We start from the raw sequence: 20,714 nt of genomic DNA, 5'->3' as shown, positions 1-20,714 counted from the left end.
GTGTTTCACTTACACTTCATATTTCAGTGTTTACCTTGCTCCTAACACACTGGAATTATCTCACATGTCCATAATGTAGGTATTTAATCAGAAAAAAACAGTATATTGTACAGTATTGGGATGCTCCAGCACCAGGATTGGGAAGTACTTCTGTAAAGTAATTAAATTGCAATGGAGAAATGATGTGGATTCGTGGAGTGACGTAACGTTCAGTCTGCTGAATCACAGGTACGACTGGAAGGTGACGAACTGGGGTTCGTGTCAGGTGAGACCTCTTATCAGTCAGCAGGATCATCGCTACGGTAACAGCAGTTTTCTATGTGGAGGTGGGGTCCAGACCCGGGAGGCCTACTGCGTCAGGGTATTTGACAACACAACAAAGTCCAACAGTAAGAACATCACTCTTTACAGAAATCCTGAGAGCTAGGAATGCTGAAATGCTGTGCAGTGCCATGCCTTTTTGTGAATATCATGATTGCATCACCATTTCCTTAATGTTTCGTGAAATGGCTCTTTAGCACCATGCTATTCAGCACTACTTTCAAAACAGCTGGCTTCATATGGGAGTTATATAATTTAATACAATAATATATCAGAAAGATGATACTGCCGCAGTGCGCTCAGTGCTGATGTGATTTCTGTTCAAATGAGTGAAACTGCTGGTTAATGTCTGGTTACTTAAATTGGATTTTTTTTTTTGTCTTGTGGTGTTAGGATTTTGAGTAACGTTCTCAGTTTAGACTTTTGTACTGATAAGTAAAGAGGGGATCTCTTCCTTGACTTCCTAAAGAACACTTTAGCCATTTTTTTTGTTGTTGCCACAGTAAACAGAATAATCATTTTTCACCACAAAGTTCTTCACAAATGTAACTTTTATGGTGGGAAAAAAATGTTCTCTGTGGCAACAACAAAAAAGGTCCATTAATCAAAGATTTCTTGGATAGCAAAAAATGTCATTGCTCTGACGAACCTTTATGTAAGAGTGTACTAACATTGATAAATAAAAGTGAGAGTATAAAGTTCAGGTTTTTGTTGTTGCACACAGTGTCAAGTATAAAAATATTCATACAGTTTTCTTCCACTTTTATTTATTTTTACAATAAATTAAATAACAGTGATTGTTAAACATCCTTTTCCAGATTTAGTCTCTTTCCTGTTATAATAAGCTCCACTCTTCTGGGAAGGCTTTGTACTAGATTTTGGAGCATGATTGTGGGATTTGTGATCATTCAGCTACAAGAGCATTAGTGAGATCAGGCACTGATGTTGGTGAGGAGGTCTGGGGTTCAGTCGGTGTTCCAGTTCATCCCAAAGGCGTTCAGTGGGGTTGAGGTCAGGGCTCTGTGCAGGACACTCGAGTTCTTCCACTCCAACCTTAACACACACACCATGTCTTCATAGAGCTTGCTTTGTGCACAGGGGCATTGTCATGCTGGAACAAGGTTGGGACTCTTAGTTGCTGTGAATGGAAATACAGCATATAAAGAGGTGTCCACAAACTTTTGACCATATATCGTGTTTTATTTTGTCTGTAAAATCTCTTCATAATGACTTTCTGAAAACTCAGGATTGTTTGTTTTAACAAGTTATTATACTGTATTATATGACTCATAAAGAACTTGTATAACATCCGTCCCTCTGTTTGTCCAGTGTCCAGACCTGTTGGGCAGAGCTTATGCTCCAATCCTCCTCCATCACTGATCCAGTTTTGTTCCATTCCTTGTTCTAAACCTTGCCATCTCTCCCCTTGGTCACCTTGGGGACCTTGTATCCATGACAACAGTATAGAGCATCCTGGAACAAAAGGTGAGAGATGAAACATCCCACTCAAAGCTCATGAGAGAATTAAATACAAACACACTTTTCCAGCACAAACTATTTTCCTGTTCAACTATTTTGAGGTTGAGCTAATATGAAGAATTCTCCCCATCATAGACGCCTAACCCCTGTTTATTCTGTTATTCTGTTCGAGTTTTATTGATATGACTGATGTCGGACAATGTTGCCAAAACACAGGAAACACAGTTTTAAGTATTGATAAGATGTTGAAGTTTAATAATTCAGATAACTACTATAACAGCAAGAACAGTATCATATATACAAGACATATATCACATGGAACAAGATCTTAACATAATGAAACAGAGAAGAATGTAGGGGAAAGGTGATAAGTGTCAGAAAATACAGACAAGAGGGACTGTTAACTGTTAAGGGTAATAATGCAAAATTCTTAATGCAATATTGAATATTACACTGGAATGAGTTATAGGCCGATTATACATTTCTTCACATTAAAGAATAAAATGTTCCTCTATTTAAACCTTACCTGTCATTTGTCATTGTGATCGTTAACCTTGTTTTAACCAGAAGTCATTTGCACCAGCTGAGCTTAAGGTTGATCATTAGTCAAGGTGCAAAAGTCTCACTTAAGGTACGTTGCAACTACGAGTGAAGTGATCGTCAATCAAAACTTTGTGGCACAGAGTGACATCAAGAAACAGGAAATAGGGCTACTACATCTGGGATCGAGACTCACTGAAGTGGTTAATGACTGTCTTTTTTCAGTGTAATGTATTTACTTTACACAAAGTTAGTTATATTTAAAATGTAAAAAATCAAAAATTATTGTGCTCCACAATAAAGTAATGACTCAATTTCTCCATCTCTTGTATTTGTCTTTTTGTAATGAAATACAGCAATGAAAAAGTAACACTTGCAAAATGAATCTGAATTTGAATACACTGAAAACTATTACATTTACTGTAATAATTGTTTTAAAGCATTTAGTGGTGTTTGTCACCAATTTCTCAATGAGATAACATTTTGCACTATAGTAGAGAGAGCTTGCTATGCTGGCTGATATATGAAATATTGCCTATTTGTAGTCTTATAATCCCTGCAGTTTATATGTTCCATTGCAGAAACTGTATTTCTGAAAAATGTCTATGTCCTCAGGACATATGCCATAACCATCCAACTGAAGAAAATACAAAGAAAGCAAAATGGATATACAGTATACTCCATGCAATTGCACTTTTTACTCTACTTACGGCAGCATTGTTCTCTTTGGACAGAATGCCCGAGTAGTTTTATTTACTGTGAATGTTGCACCTTTTAGGGGTAAGTTTTAAGTTATAATTATGTTGAAACTTGGTTTAACTTGAATATAGCGGCCATTTACCTTCAAACTATGCTTCATCAGACTTACTGTGGTTTTTTTTTTTATAATGTCTGACCTTTATGATGTGTAGACAGGGCCAGTGAGTCTATACTTAATTAGCAGCTTTCTCTCCATTTTTCCATTGACTTATGAAATGCATTGTTCTCTTTTCATACACTAGTCTGCAGCAATCCTTTACTGCTGTTTGTCTCCATTGTACCACTTAAATCATTATGCAGATATAAAAAAGCTTCATCTGCAGCTTAAGATTGCTTTCTGTCTGAAACATTAGATGAATGCAATCTCTTCTGGACTATTTGTTGTTTTCAAATTGCTCAAATTTGACTGTAATGGCATGACTATATTGAGGAAAAATGCTCATGGTTTTTGACATCTGCAGAACCCCATTTCATACTTACCTTGCCATTCATCACACCTGCATTCCACCTCACACACACACCGCTCCACTGATCCAGGTTCTCTCCCTCAGGTTTCAAGTTCAGGATGCGCTTTATTGTTGAGGAGCCCTGGAGTGAGTCAGAGAGCTGCCCTCATGTTAGCGAAGCGATGACCTGTGATCACCCCATAAGCTTCTTGTGGCGTGTGACATCACAAGGACCCTGCATGCCTCACGATGGAGCTTGTGGCCGTGGAGCTCAAGAGCAGGCAGTGGAGTGTGTTACTGTGACAGGTACATGTCGCACTTCACATTTTTTTCTTTGCTCTTTTGTCCTTTCATTCTACTTCCCATGCCCTTTTTTCTTAATTCACAGTACTGTATCCTATACACACAGAGTTGCGTCCATGATATTGGATGTCATGTTTCTCCTTGTTTTCCTCCTCTTTGTCTTCAGTCTTTGTCCCAGACTGACCCCATCCCCACAGAGATAAATGTAGCTCATTTATCAGAATACACACTGACTTTCAGAGAGCAGGACATCATGGGACACTCTGCTAATGACTGTCATTAGACACCAAGAGACGTGTACATAGTAGTGTCTGTACCAGCCTGAACCAGAGCTCCATACATTTTAGCCCTGAGATGATAGCTAAAGGCTTCCAGCCATGTTTTGAAGGCCCCTTTGGGGTTTCAGTCAGGGGCACAGATGTCTCATGACTGTCTGCAGCACCACACACACACACACACACACACACACACACACACACTGTGCAAGCCTTTTAGACACTTTTAAATCCTCTGAGTGTGTGAAGCATATCACAAAACTGCCCAAATGTCATTCAAATATGGACGGTCACTGCAGGAAATATAGGCTGTATATTCTTTTCGAAAAAATACAAAGCATTTCATTTCAGCATGTGCTCCTATCAGCCGTGACTGTACATCATGTCGGCTTCATTTCAGCTCTGGGGCTGCTAGCACTGCTCGGGATCTAAAGTTTAGAATCTTCTACTAAATATTAACAATAAGGGATTTTTATGATGATATATTACAGTAAGAATGTGGCAGTAAATCAATATGCAAAAAATATTCTTAATTTATACACTTAGACGGTCATTAGACAAACATGTTGCACTATTATTCCATCTCTTACCAAAGCCTTTCACTATTAGAATGTAGCATCATGGTATTGATGTTAACTCATTTTCTCATTAACATTAATATTAAACAATTCTCCATCTCAGCAATGTGCATTTATGTATCATTAGATCCACTTCACTATTTCAAATCATTGTAGTCATTTAATACTGTAATAAAATGTTTCTATCCAACAAACTGTCTTTCCCAGCAGCCCTGCAAATCCCATGACTCCACCATGTGCCCTGTAATCACCTGTACCCGTTTCTTGTTTACAGTAATTAGCACCCCTATATACTGTACGTTCACTGTTGTCTTTTTCTTTGCTTAGCTTTTGTCGTGTGTGACCTGTTGTGTTTAACCTGTATAGCCTGTAATATGTATGTGTTTCTTGCCTCGTGTCCTGCTAGGAGTTTTTGTGCAAGTTTCAAAGAGTTTATAATAATAGTAGTAGTAATTGTAGTAGTAATAGTAGTAATAGTAGTAGTAATAGTAATACTAGTAGTAATAGTAGTAGCAGTAGTAGTAGTAGTAATAGTAGTAGTAATAGTAGTAGAAGTAATTGTAGTAGCAGTAGTAGTAGTAGTAGTAATAGTAATAATAGTAGTAATAATAGTAGAAGTAATTGTAGTAGCAGTAGTAGTAGTAGCAGTAGTAGTAGTAATAGTAATACTAGTAGTAATAGTAGTAGAAGTAATTGTAGTAGCAGTAGTAGTAGTAGAAGTAATTGTAGTAGCAGTAGTAGTAGTAGTAGTAGTAGTAATTGTAGTAGTAGTAGTAATAGTAATACTAGTAGTAATAGTAGTAGAAGTAATTGTAGTAGCAGTAGTAGTAGTAATAGTAATACTAGTAGTAATAGTAGTAGAAGTAATTGTAGTAGCAGTAGTAATAGTAGTAGTAGTAATTGTAGTAGTAGTAGTAGAAGTAATTGTAGTAAAACTCACACCATGGGTGCTAAATTAATCTATTTGCATTTACTATTAATTATAATTATTTCAGAGTTGTTGAATTCTCCAATGTGATTGGTCAGACGGTGTTGATCAATTTTCTACAACACTTTTTTAAACCCCTGTAGCCTTGTCTGATTCGAGAAAAAGAGGAAGCTATTTTTTTCAGAGGACGGAGTGTGGGCTTGTTTTAAACGTTTATTACACCTCATGTTATATAAACATGATGCCTAGCCTACTTTATTATGCAGTCTGTTGAATTTATTGTGTGATATGATACCATATGATACACCATTTTTTATGATACACCATCTTCATTTTAATTCCATTTTAAGTGACTACGTCTAGCATGCTGGTGAGATCATTTAGCAAATATGCAAGTCATTTGTACGGTATTATTATATAGTGATCATTAGTCTATTTTTCCCCATCCCATTACTTAGCCCTGTGGTTGTTGGTGTTCACGTCTGAGCGAGGTTAGTGTTGTCATTCTGTGATGAATGAATACAAAACGTATATTCAGATCTCATGTTGAATCCAAGATACTGGATCTCCAGTTCATTTAGACTCTGAAGCTGGTGGATTAAATTTATGCTTGGAAACATCTATCAGCCATGCTGCAATCCTAAACATGTACAGTATTACTCTCATTTTTTCTGACTACGGTATGAGCCTTTATTTTATTTTATTTTATTTTATAGATGAGTTGGAATACTTTCTACAATAGCATTGGATATTAAATGGAAGAAATGGCATATGTATTGATTGAATGTAGAAGAAGTGGTATGCGAGTGGGCATGTGCTTAAATCATATGTGTAGAATAAAAGCCATAACCATAGCAGTTAGCTTTTTACACATCTCACTGTCCTTCTTGTTTTTAAATGTCAGAGAAGCTGATACCAGACAAGACTATGTGGATTTTTTCTGTATACAGACGTTTCTCTATCCCTTATCCCCCTGTGCCTCCTTGATTTATGCCTAATATCCTTCTACTTGATCAGTCAGGAAAACGACCCTGTCCAGCACAGCAATTTCTAAAAATCTAGACATTGTGCTATTTTCCAGAGAGGAATTAAATTACACCCTTATAAAATAACAGACTCAGTGGTAATTTTGGGGCTCATAAAATTTACATTTTAGTATGGCACGTTTTTCAAATTGATTTCCAGCTTTACAAAAGGTCTCCATTTGCACATTTTCTGTGACCATAGAGGAGTAGTTCTTGGAGAGATGTTACCCTCTGTGGGTTTCTAAAGACAAGTAGAGCAAGTGAATCAGGGGCTTATCACTCTTCATGTGATTTGTTTCTGCGTGTCAGTATGTGTGAAATTGACTTCTTGTGCACGTATGAGATTGTGTGCATAAAGGCATATGTGTGTGTGTGTGTGTGTGTGTGACCATATCCACTGCTATTTGTATAAAATGTATTTGCCAATATTGTAACTGAAGAAATGGTCATGCCAGTAAAGCACACTGAAGTGGACTGAACTGAATTGAAATTGAAGCCCTCAGTTGTAACTCAGATAAAAATCTAAAGCAAAAGAAAGAAAGAAAGAATGAAAGAAGTGAAACAGAACATTCATCACAGACTTGATCGCACTTTCTCATCCTACAGGAGACGTTGTTCCCAATGAGAGGTGTTCAGGGGATCCTCCAGCACTCCGGAAGCCGTGTGAGATGCCTTGTCCTGGTGATTGCGTGCTGGGAGAATGGAGCTCCTGGTCCTCCTGCTCCCACTGCTGCTCCAGCAAACAAGTGCAGGGCAAACAGACCCGCTCCCGCGTCATCCTCGCACCTTCAGGAGAGCGTAAGCCATTTCTGCCTCTCTCGAAACACATCACAAATGCCACAGCGGGGGGAAACTAATCTTAATTGTAATTTATGGCAACTACGGCCGCACTGAATATGTAACACCAACTGTGAAAATAGCCTTGAATTATTGATTTGCTTGAGGATTCAAATTAATATGCACCACTAGCCAGTCCTGTGGCAAAATAATGGATAGCAAACAAAAACAGTGGGTGGATAACATGCAAATAAAACTAATTTGCATGTCTTATGTCTGAAAGCAATTATTAGTTTGTTGTTTTTTTTCTATATCCATGTCACAAATGGTATCTGCTGTCAGGCATTAGATATTGGCAAATATGGCAAATAATGTGTGAAGAGAATATTTTTAAAGACAGTTGTTATTATTATGCATGGATAGTGAGTCACACAATATTTTAATGTGCTAGAATGAGTAATGTGTGAAAGAGTCACATATTCATACACTCATGCATACCTATGCACACATGCAAGTAGAAACAGTTCTTATTTATGTCTAAGATTGAAATGAAAATGGAAATCATTGATTGTTCCACTTTAGATTAGTGGACTGTAAAACAGTGCTGTTGTTCATGAATATAATAATTAAGACAATAATTATGAGACAATTACTTCCTTGTTTCATGAATTGCTGAACTAAAATGTATCTGAAAGCTTTCCTTACACATTTAGCCTTATTGTTTTATCAAATTGTAGTAATGTTATAAATGCAATTCAATTTGAAAACAATTTGAGAGTTGTTACCTCTCAGTGTGACTGCATTTTTTTAAATCAGTAAGTGTGCTATAGTGTATGATTTCACCATGTTGCATTGTAATTGGCAAAATATCGCATTAGTCAGTGAGCATGCTTTGTGAATACAGAGGGAAAGGGATGCTTGCCTGCACCTGTGCTGGAGCAGTGGAGAGCCTGTGGCACCCAGGCATACACTGTGTACTACTGGGACACTTCTCCATGGGGCCCCTGCACTCCAGACTCTGGCACAGACAGGAACAGCACAGAGCAGGAAGAGGTGGAGGAAAGGGCCTGTGGCACTGGGATACAGACTCGCCACGTGGCCTGTAGAAGAGTCGACGGTGGACAGGTGGAGACAAACAGGTAGGCACTACATGGAAAATAGCACAGGAGTGTCAGATGTAGTACAAATAGTGTACATACTGTATATATCTTACTCAAATAAATGTAAAAGAAAGTGCTAAACAAATACTTGTAACAGGCAAAGTGCAAATGCATTACTCTAGTTAAATTAAAAAAGTAAAAACTTTCACCAAGAAATGTGAGCAAACCAACTAAATCTCGCTAACAGCAGCTAAATCTCTTAAATATTAGGATCATAATACCTCTAATGGTACAAGAATCCGCTCATTTTAATATGCAAAAAATGCCAATAGCTAGCCGTTATCAGACAAATTGGCTAGATATTTCAATAATTTAAATTTCAATAATTATCTGTATGAATAAAAGTGCTTTCATTTATTCTTTTTTTTTACATCACAGATGGCGTTTACATTTCCCCATAAAACAAGCATTTCAATCCACACCAGCTGCATTACCAGCACACAAAACATAGACCAGCATGTTACATTGCATTCGTTTTGCGTTCTGCTTGTCACTCACATGTGCAAGTGAAGCTCTGCAACCATACTTTCTATATGCTGTATGTTTAAAATCATAATCTACAAAGATGTCATGATTGTGCAACCTGTCCTTGCGTAGCAAAGTGTGTGTATGGTTGTGAGATTCTTGGATAACACAAAAGACATACATTTGCAGTGTCTTCTCTTCTCGAATGTCTCATGTCATGTTTTTATTGAGCTATGTTATAATTACAGCTGACCAATTTCAGCTGTCCCTTTTTCAGCTTATCACGACAGTTGAACATTTGGCCATTAGTTTTCTGAATATTGGTGCAGTCATGGCGTACGCTGATAATGTATCCTCTAACACGTCATGTGCAGCGTAAACAGACAGTCACTATGCACATCTCCAGATGCTTACATGATGCGCCGGTGTGAATCTGGGGTAAATAAATGTAGCTCCATCTTCCACTGATTTCTAGGTTGGTACTGCACATTGCATATATGTTTAGAAATAAGCAAAAGAGTTCCACGCTGTTGCTTTCGCAGTATATCAAATATATCATTCTATTTGATAAATGCATATCTAAGCATATCTACTGTTCTCTGCACAGCCCTGATGGGGTCAAAGTCCATTCATAAACCAGTCTCATCAAAACCTACTCTATTGAGTCTTTATAGCACTAATGCACAAAAAGTTTCCTGGGAAGTATTTGGCTACAAGCCTGCAATGTTGCCAAACAGATCACTGAAGAGGGCAGGTAAGGTACTAGGTAAGGTTGAGAGTGTTGCCAGTGTTGCCAAGCTGCTAATGTTGGACTCTTGAGCTCAGTCTTTAATCCTCAGCTGCTCCAGGGACTCCACACCACGTAAGATCTGCGCTTTCAGCTCAGCCCAACGTGCTTTCCAAGCAAAGACTAAGCAAAGAAAAGCATTTCATTGTAGTGTATGTGTATAACAATAAAGAACCTCTTTCTCTCTTTGGGCTGCAAGTCCAGCACCACTATCTGATCTTCTCATTTTGGGATGTACATACACTTAAAAAAGAAATATCTCTCTATTAATTAATTGTATTGTCCTTTTTAAGTGCACCACCATTGTTTGTTGTTGTTCATGTTTTGCCTGGTGGACATATCTTTATCTTTTCCAGAACAAACTTGGTTTAAATTATGAATCACACTTAAAATGAGCTGCCAACGTACCAGAAGAATGCTTGCTCGGCTTATCCTTGAAACCCTCAGCTAGTTTTCTTACAGAAGAGTGCTTTGGATGAAGCAACACATTTGACAAATCAAAGCAGCTAAAAATGTGATGAAAAAAATTATATCCCATGCATGCATTAGGATTATATGACCTTGATTTAGTAACTTATGGTTCATTAAGTTGTGCACACAGTGATTAATGTGATAATTACAGCTTGATTTTCATGCAGCAACATGATCGCAATACAGTATAATAGTCTCCTATTAAATGTTTATTTCAGTGGAATCTTCTCATTAATATATTGTTATATTAGTATTTTTACTTTTTCACTTTTTTATTTCTTTCTTCAGTCCATATTTTCTATCACTGATTTTTAGTGATAGAAAATTGCTCAATACGGGCAAATTTCCCATAAATATTGACTACTTTTGGACCTTATTTTTGGACTTAATTTGCCAGCTCTGAATACAGCCCCCTGTGTTTAACTAAACCTTATCTTTTTTATTGTGAATTGTTTGTTTCCATATAAATGCACCATTTGAATTGTTAAATATCAACGGCATATTCCAGGCAGGGACTGAGAAAGAAAATGAAGAAAAGAAAGAAAGTGAAAATGAAGAAAGAAGTCTGGTTCTTTTATAAATTCATAGCTAAAATCCACGTGTTTATATGATTATCTTCTCTAGTTGTCCTGAATCAACTCATCCAGACCAGAAGCGTTCCTGTATTCTTCCCTGCAAGGTGGACTGCATCGTTACACCTTTTAGTGAATGGAGCCCATGTCCAACCTCCTGCACACCAAGTAAACACAGACAGATATTTCTTTATAGGTAAATGTACAATGTTTATCTGGTTTTGTCTGTGTGATTATTATCAGAACCTCTTTTCTCAGTGAATACCACCATTAGCACTCAGTCCCGACATCGGATCATCATTCAGAGGCCAGCCAGTGGTGGTCAGGAATGTCCAGCCACACTCTTCGAGGAGAGAGAATGTGACCCGCAGCCTCTCTGTCCAACATACAGGTACAAGCTGGAGCTGAAATATATCCTGTTTACAAAGCACAAATTAAATAATAATTCTGTATGATGTATAATGATATGCATAATGTATGGTGACTGAAATAGCAGTAACATTTCTGATGCGTATCTTGGCAAGTGAGTGTCCTGGTTCATACACACTCTAAAGGACCACGCTTAGCAAGAGAATTAGGCTCCGTGTGCAGAGTTTATAAAAATCGTAGTAGTTAAGTAGGAATGGTCAAACACAGTATTGGCATTAAACGTAAATTAGGGTCAAGGGGCAGAAATAGAAATTAGAGAAAACACAGCTGAGAACTTATACAATTCCATATGAATGGCAAGACTTTGCGATTAGTAACTGAAAAACGTGCTTATATAGAAGTAGACAGGAAAGAGGAAAAGAGTATCTGACTGGGATTCTGGGATTCTGCTGGTGGGGAGGGCTACTGTCCTAATCTGTTGTGACACACATACTAGCAGACGAGTTTTATTTGTGGCCACTGGATTTTCCATTATTATTCCTCTCTAGTATTTTTTCAGCTCTATATGCATCTACTGTATGAATCTTTCGAGCTGTAATGTTACCCTAATGTTTCAGTACTGTTTTTCTGGCAGGTGGCAGACACACCGCTGGCATCAATGCATTCTGGTCCCTGATTCAGTGAGACAGGCGATCGGTAGCCATACTGAAACCTGTGGGCTTGGACTGCAGACCAGAGGTGAGTAAATTTTTGTAATTTTCAGGTTAAACCAGCACTATACCAGGTTGGTGGACTTACTACTCAAATGTTTTAAAATGAATGTTCTCAATAAAATCAATACTGCTGGTTCTTTAAAAGATAAGAAAGCTGGATATATGCACACATTATGCAGTAATACAATCAATAAACAAATGCCTTGAATTGGAAAATGATGACAAAATCTCAAAAAATGAGAAGAAATTACTGCACAAACTTAATTGTAGTAATGTACTGTATATTAGTTATAATTTGAATATCTTGTTCTTCCCAAATACTTGTAATACTAAAGAAAGTATCTAAAATTACTTCTTTGTTTTTTGTTTTTGATATTTATATACATGCACTATATATATATTTTTGTGAATACAATAATTGGTGTTGAATATATAGTACTATGACAGATGATTCCAAATGTTGATTCCTGAGGTCATTGAAACGGTCAAAATTAAAAGAAATGACGTCCAAGATTTACAGTTACCTACAGTCACCTTTGGACAACTTACTTAACTGGGGGAGATTGCAGGTTAGTCAAAAGTTTTGGCACATTAAAAAAAAAAAATTGAAAAATGAGTATTGACCATGTGACAGGCAAATGATTTTGCATCATAAAATATAAGCATCAATCATCTTCTAATATTCTAACATGCGGTGGAAAGGGGCAGGATGCAAGTGTGTATATTGAGCATTTTGTTTATTTATTATATTATTATAAGTCTGGAGCAGGGATCAGAGCACAGGCAGACAGCAAGTAATTAGGATAATTATATTAAGTTATATTTAGTAAAACAAAGAGCAAGCGAGAGTCAAAATCTGGAAATATGAAACATGGAAACAAAGAAAGCACGGCTCAGACTAAACTACACAATTGCACAATAAGACTTTCGAACAAGACAGTGGAAGATGAACTGAGAACAGGTGCACACATTAGAGAACAGACCAACGGCAGGACAGAGGCGGAGACAGGACCAAAATAAAAACAAAGGCAAATGCCCCAGAAAAAAATTACATGATACAAATTCAAAAGAAAATATTTTGGGAATTTGTGAATCCATTTTACACCATTTTACCACAGGAAGGGGATGTGTATGTGTAGGGTTATGGAGTCTTTCTAATTTGCATATTTATAGAATGTGAATTTCTTGAGGAGGGTAAAAATGGAGGTGCTGTGCCTGTTTCTGTGTGTAATAACATTTTCTGTAATACTAAAAAGAAACTATGGTCTTTAAGAAAGTAATGGCTGATTTTATCTTTGAAACGGAAACTTCTACCTAGTTAATATTTTTATGGTTCGTTTAAACCACTGAATAATATTTATAACTGCTTAATGAAATGTGCTGTGCAGCTGCTCACCATCACCATGCTGTTTCACTGTAATTAGGCCCGCTGTGCATTTTATGCACACTTAAAATGTAAGTAGTTACCAATCAGCACACAGCAGGGATGCATCTGACTATGTAACCCTGGCAACAAGAATTATTGTAATGTTGAGCAGCTGCCCGTGTTTGAGTGCGTCTCTTGTTAGTGTAGAAGGAGTTAACTGGCTCTTGAGTGGGGCATCAGATAAGCAGTCACCTTAATATAAGGAGATTGGAAAAGTGAATTGGAAAAGATGATGTGATAGGGGAGAGCTAACTAGTGAGTGGGAATTGAACAAATTGGACAGAGAGAAAGGATAAACTAACTCTGGAATTTCTCATCAGTTAGGGACGTATTTCATTTTATGTTTTAGTGGTGGAAAGCTACACTTTCAAACTATGAACAGCTCTTCATTCCTTCTGCCCATTCATCAGTTTTGCTCATTTTCACTCAGTATCCGTCATTCTGTTCCACAGCAGTGACATGTGTTGGGATGGACGATGCTCCTGCAGACATGGCAGAGTGTGTGCAGTGGGCAGGGGCGATGCCCAATGCAGTGCAGCAATGCGGGGGTGGCATGCAAAGATGACTGCATCTTCAGTTCCTGGGGCAAATTCTCCCAGTGCCAGGGCTGCGGAGGCTCACGCACTCGCACTCGTTCACTTATAGGTATCACACACAAGCACAGACACTGGTACATGTCTGCCCATGGGTTGCCAGGTCTGTATATATACATATATATACATATACATATATATTAAATATATAATGTTCTGCAAGGCAAATAGGTAAGCTGAAAGCTGTAGGTTTTTTTTAATGCCACAGTAAAAACATATTTCAGTACATATTTAAGCCTATATTCATTTATTCAGTAGTCATTTTATTCTGGTTGGGGTCCTCTTAGATCCGGAGCTTATCCTGGCAACGCTGGGTGCAAGATAAGCATATAGTCTGTATGGGAAGCCAGTCCATCTCAATGTGAGCCTATAGTTATGAATTAACAAGTAATATTGTTTATCAGCAGAAATAAGTTGTTCGTAACTAGACTAAATGCATATGAAATGAATATAGTAGGCTTTGTGGCCTCAACTACCAGAATCTTGACATTTACAATCTCATTAGCTCATTGACGTCTGTGCATTGCTTTTATCAGGTTAATAGTGAAACGATCTTTTGAACATTGTTAAAACAACTTTCCATTAAAATAAAAAAAAGTTTCTGAGGTTTTCAGCATGTTTGCTGCAGCTAGCAGTAATGTAGCCCTGCATGTCAGACATCTAGTAGAGTCTCTGAGACTGAAATCACCAGATTGTTGCAGATGGGTCTGATTTAGTTTTTTGCTGGAGCACCATTTTCATCACCCAAAAAAAGATGGTCTCTTCCCATTAGAGTAGGCTGAGCAATGAAAACATCACTCTAACGACATCATCCATGTCCCCTGTTATCCTCCAGGCCGCAGTAAGAAATGGTGGCGATGCCAACGGGAGACACTAGTGGAGAGAGAAGCGTGTCCCTGCTCTAAGTATCATACACAAGTCCATGGACCATGGTCTCCATGCCTGCTTCCTGAGCTCCACCAACCTGTTGTATATCCATTTACTAAGAGGGGCTCCCATCTGGTTCAGAGGATCACCCAAGCCTGGCGCATGCATGGAGAGGGCAAGGAGTGTGGGCAAGGGTGGCGCTATAGAGCCCTGGCATGTCTGGACCATCATGAGCGTCTGGTTAATCCTGCTCTTTGCAACAGCACCGGTGAGCCCATACCCGTCATTTACCTGCTGTACAGTAGGATATGTGCACTATTGTCCACTACTGAAAAAAAAAAAGTTTTTATTGTAGTATTTATAACAAAAAAAAGTTTGACTCAGTTAATACTTATACAGAAATGCTGAATATAAATTTATTTTTCAGCTGTATGATGAACTCTTGTATGAAACTGAAATATACCTGATTTATTCTGTATACTCTTCAGTTTTAATTTTCTTATTTTCACAGTTTTAATTCCAAACAAACAAAGCACTAATTTGCATGACTGATAAATTGCATGAGAGGTTAGTCTGGCAGGAGATATACAAAAAAAAACTGCCTAAGTAACTGTCATCTGCAATGGTGGGAGTTATTTGTGTGTGTGTGTGTGTGTGTGTTAATTGTCCTCGCCAGACTCCCAGAACTAAAACTGAAACTCAGGTGTAAAACCAATTACAGTACAGGCAAAGAAACACACTGAAAAAAACTGTAATTTCTCAAAATACAACATGAAGTGTTCTGTTCATATGATGTATGTGAATGAAAACCTTTTTGCCAGCTCTTTGAATGTTGTTGGTATCAGAAGTGTGCATGTGCAGCAAAGATTTAAATAAGAAACTTTCCTTCAGTAATAGTGTCATAATTACAAGATCATAATATTATTGCAAAAACTCTAGTTAGTTAGTTAGTTAGTGTCTTCAAATGGAGTAATCAGCATGGTGTATTAATTGTGGTTGTATCAAAATAATATTTGACGTGTTTTCAACCTAAACTTTGTCTACAGCTTTTGTAGCGTCTGAGTGATTACCATGGAAAAGAATTTTGACCCATTTTCTCTGTAGTGAGAAAAGAAGGGAAAACCCATTTACTCATAACTCACTTATAATGGAAGCCTAGAGGCACTGGATGCAGCAGTCAATAAATATTTAGGTGAAACATATTTTTTGGACAAAATCAGCTCTACAATATAAATTAAGCCCTAAATCTATAAAACTGTCCTTTTAGAAATGCTCTCTCTTGCATAACTGCGGAAATAAAAGCAATTCTTGGTAGTGAACTCAATATTTTGGACTCCATATAAATGTCTGTCATTTGTCTCTGAATAATAAGATGCACATGTTGGTTGGCCTCTACAAACACTAACAGGTATTGTGTTCCAGGTGTTGAAGAGGAAGAGTGTGCAGTGCCCTGTCCTCTCGACTGCAGGCTGAGTGAGTGGTCTGCCTGGTCCTCGTGCAGCGCCCCCTGCGGTGGCGGAGTGAAAGTGCGTGCTCGGTGGTTAAGAGAGAAGCCTTTTAATGGAGGACGACCCTGTCCAAAACTGAATGTCAAAAATCAGGTGAGAGTAGCGTTGCTCCAGGTAAAGTTCTGATTCCTCTTAATAGGCAGGTGTTTAGGTCAGATCGGCTCTCTTTCACTACACCACTGATCAACCCAGACTGAACATTGTACACTGGTGATGCTACTATTCATACATTCATCTTCAATAACCACTTTATACTGGTCAGGGTGGGGGTGCATCCGGAGCCTAGGTGGGAGAATTCACCACAGATGGGACTCCGGTCAATCGCAGGGCACCATGACACACACACACACACACACACACACACACAGTGGAAGGAAACCAGAGAACCCAGAGGAAACCCACGTAAGAACATGTGAAACTCAGACAAGCAGTAACCCAACCAACACCCACCATTTCTTTAAACAAAATTTAGTTAAAGTGCAGTAACTGCTAATAAAAAAAAAACTACAAGACACTAAACAGAACAACAAAAACATGAAGGCTGCAAATCTACAAAAAGCAGTGCACTTTTAATATTCCTACTGGAATACTGTTTATGAGCTGCATAATTTTCTTTATGTTTTTCTTCTGCCTGCATTATATACGGTTTTAATTTAGTCTGCCCCTTCAAGACCTACTGCAGATTATATCAAATCCTATTTTCCTGAATTAATACTTACGTACTGAACACTTTGTGATGCACCTTCATCACTTGATTTTGTATGTTGTATGTTTCTGTACTGTGTCATTAATTTCATGTCAATGGTTTAGTAACAGAAATAATTGAATGGGAGAGAGAATGTACAATAAATAAATTTTGGGTATTCTTGTGCTGACGTGTGAATATCTAGGACATGGAATTTATATCTGGAATTTTCATATCTGTATGATGGTAATAAATGTGACGAGTTTTGTTAGCCTTCTATTAATTACAGTAATCATATGATGTATGATGTGTGAAAAGCAGTAAAGCTTTGTTGCAGATAAAATAGTTAAGGCAGTTGTATTTAGTTATTAGTCAGGTTGTAAGAAATGGGACGAGACTTTGGGATGAGAAGGCTTTGCTTAAAGTCAGGCATTGTTTTAGATAAGACAGGGTCCCAAAAAGGTAAATATAATATTGGTCCAAAAATCCCACTGTGCTGGCAGATTTCAAATGTCTCTTGTTGTGCTACATGACCTGCATCAGCACTGGTGTGTGTATTTCTGCCCATGAAAATAGCAACTGGAGGAGAAAGGAAATAAAAATGGGTTATGCTTGTGCTTGGATGAAAATAGAACAGCAGTTTCCACCATGTCCATAAGTGCATTTCAGGTCTGTGTGAGTAAGAGAGCAAACCACACGAGAGAATGGGGTGTGAAAGTTCAGTTATTGGTACGTTAGGATCAGGCTGGTCCCCTAGCTGCCCCCACTACTAAGTGTTGTCCTGAAGTGCTTTTGTGATAAAGTGCATCTAAATAAGTTAGTGTCTCTCTGGAGTTCTCATCCCACAGCATCTCTTTTCTGTCTCTTCTGTTTATATGTTGCGCCTTACTGCCCTTTAAGCTGTGCTCCATGGGGGCAGGTGGAACTGCATTAATGTTTTATTAGAACCAGGAGACATTTTCCCCAGCTCAGTTTCACTCTTATAAATAAACCTTTAAACCACTGACTCATCAAGAAAGAGAACAAAAAGTTCAAAATAGCCATTAATGGAAACTTTCTCTCTCCTTTTCTTTCTTCTCGCACTGCTTGTACGGACATCTACAAAGGCTCAGGTTAGTGATTATACTCAGCAATGCATGCTGTCGTTCCAAATGTGAATGTCTGTATCTGTGTTTTTGGCCAGGCTGGTGTGATTAATCATGTATTTCTTTCCCAGGTGTCTGAGGTAGTGCCTTGTTACTCTGAGTGCAATCAGTATAGTTGGGAAGCTGAGCCGTGGTCCATGTGTGTCATCAACCTACCCAATGCTATCAGCATCATGAGCCAAACCCAGCCATCATGTGGAGAGGGTGTCCAGACCCGGAAAATCAGGTGAGCTCACTTCATCACTATGCCCCACTTGTCATGAACTGTCATTTTTCTTGCATCATCCCTGATGCTTGAAGTGTTCCCAGCCCCTTGGGCTAAGCCAGTGCTCATCAGTGAGGTATTCGCTGTGTGCTCTGACTTTGAGAATTACTTTCTTGTAATTCTCAGCTGTCCCTGATTGATATTCAGCTCTTTAAATAAAAAAAGGTTGGAGACATCCTGTCCATGTCATATGAATAGATGGGTTCATAAATCTGTGTTCAAAATGGAGAACAGGATATAACACTGACAAATAGATTGATGAGGACGAAGTCCCATTTTTCACAAAGGACTAAGGTTATAACTGGGCTACAACATCTATGACATTGAGACTTATTTAACATGCGAGTTATTTTTCCGTCTAACAAGGAATAATTTAAAGTAGGATAAGTAGGATGCTTGAGCATTTCATTATAAAGACCAGATATTTGTAGTGTCACCATCTTTAATTTAAATACATGCTATAAGAGGAACAACTCAACTTATCAATGTTATTCTGTTGTTTTTTTGAAAGCCAAACTTTTTTGTTCATGAATAAAGCTTTACGAATCTTCCATTGCATGATGTATCGGGAGGTGTGTGAGGAAGGAAGAGGACAGGCTCAGCAGCGTGAATGACTCTTTGTGTGGCCAGGATGATCGGCCAATCACTGCTCAAGCCTGCCACCTGCCCTGCCCTGGCCAATGCGTCACATCAGAATGGAGCTCGTGGAGTGAATGCCCTATGGTGAGTGAGTGAGTGACCGACTGACCAATTGAATTGATTCAGTTTATATATCAATGTCTCTGAAATAATAGGAATATCAGACAGTTTTGACTTTTGTGGTCGCATTTGGCAGGTCCACACATGGAAAACTGCCTTGTCACAAAAACTGCGACAACATAAAAAGCTGAAAAATGTAAGGTTAAGGCTAAGGTTAGATTTAGGTGTAGCATAGCGGTAAGTAGCTTATTAAAGACAAATATCCATGTGTATGTCTCCAGGGCTGTAACGAGAAGGAATTAAGATGGAGGACTAAAAGAGTACTGAGGATGCCAGGAAGAGGACACTCCTGCCCTGAGCTGAATCAAACGCAGTCCTGTACCAACACTACCTGTCTCTCGTACTCCTATGCTTATTCAGGTACTCGTACACAAAAATACACATAAACACACTGTTCTTGCCATAACATTACTAGTGTTATAAACATATAATGATGTACCTTTATAAGTACTATATGTGTGTATGATTCAAAGACTGGAGCAGTTGTCAGCTCAGTGATAATGCAGTATGTGGCCAAGGAACGAAGACGCGCCTGCTGAACTGCATCGATAGTGACGGAAAGCTCGTAGAACTCAGTATGTGCAAAGAGGTGATGAACACATTACAGAATTTTAGCACTATTTTGTTCTTACATCCTATTAAATCATTTCAGTCAATGTGTGTATGTGAGGAATGTTAAACCCTGATCTATACAATTCCTATCTGTGATCTAACGCCAGTGGGGTCCTTCACGAGGGAAGCTGTCTGCTCCATGTGAAGTGAGCTGTCCTGTTGACTGCCTGCTGTCTGACTGGTCACTCTGGTCTGAGTGCTCACACACCTGTGGAGCGCAAAGTATGACAACACCATTCAGCAAATTTGTTTAAATGCTCCTTGTAATGCTATTTCTCATCTAACCTTTTCCTGCCTCACATATATTGTCGTTTTTACAAATTTTGATGTGGCACTGCCTGTCATGCTCTTGTCATGATAGCTGCCATATTGGCATCTTGCATTACATGCTCTAGTGAATGATTTTTTGATTAATTATGTCACACACACACATAGTACCACCTAGGAAACATCCTACACGACATACATAATTTTTATCATTTATTTATTCTTATTATTTTATGACATTATTATTAGTATTCAGTCAGTTCTATGGAAGCATAGATTTTTATGTAATGTTATCAATTTCAGGGCCATCACACCACACCACTGGTGATTATTCTCCTATTACACCATGCCCCATTGTGTTTTATGCCTCTTATACCACAGCAATTTGTCAGTGCTTTTTTTTATTATTAAAGAACAACACTGTATATTTTATCCACTTATACACTGTATGACCGAAAGTACAGTATGTGGATACCTGACCATCACACCCAGATGTGTGCATAATATAACATAACTGTTGCCACAAAGTTTGAAGCACACAGTTATATAGGATGTCTTATTAAGCTGTAGCATTAGGAATTCCCCTTTACTGGAACTAAGAGGCCCAAACCTGTTCCAG

General features: G+C 38.2%; 1 protein-coding gene across 1 annotated transcript in view; it reads left to right on the top strand.

The window, feature by feature from the left end:
* The window catches only part of thsd7bb (thrombospondin, type I, domain containing 7Bb), an 82,626-nt gene that overhangs the window by 52,936 nt on the left and 8,976 nt on the right, over positions 1 to 20,714 (top strand). The window contains 17 exon segments of the mRNA XM_053238379.1: positions 229 to 389; positions 1,651 to 1,806; positions 3,651 to 3,851; positions 7,261 to 7,452; positions 8,336 to 8,570; positions 10,939 to 11,054; positions 11,145 to 11,277; positions 11,890 to 11,993; positions 13,847 to 13,938; positions 13,940 to 14,039; positions 14,823 to 15,122; positions 16,277 to 16,461; positions 18,264 to 18,418; positions 19,030 to 19,180; positions 19,438 to 19,576; positions 19,690 to 19,805; positions 19,936 to 20,050. Coding sequence (XP_053094354.1) covers positions 229 to 389; positions 1,651 to 1,806; positions 3,651 to 3,851; positions 7,261 to 7,452; positions 8,336 to 8,570; positions 10,939 to 11,054; positions 11,145 to 11,277; positions 11,890 to 11,993; positions 13,847 to 13,938; positions 13,940 to 14,039; positions 14,823 to 15,122; positions 16,277 to 16,461; positions 18,264 to 18,418; positions 19,030 to 19,180; positions 19,438 to 19,576; positions 19,690 to 19,805; positions 19,936 to 20,050 — 2,651 coding nt within the window.

The sequence above is a fragment of the Pangasianodon hypophthalmus genome, chromosome 11 (genome assembly GCF_027358585.1).
Source record: "Pangasianodon hypophthalmus isolate fPanHyp1 chromosome 11, fPanHyp1.pri, whole genome shotgun sequence".
In the NCBI taxonomy this organism is placed as follows: Eukaryota; Metazoa; Chordata; class Actinopteri; order Siluriformes; family Pangasiidae; genus Pangasianodon; species Pangasianodon hypophthalmus.
Note: the sequence above shows the minus strand (reverse complement) of the source record. Positions and strands in the feature narration are given on the sequence as shown.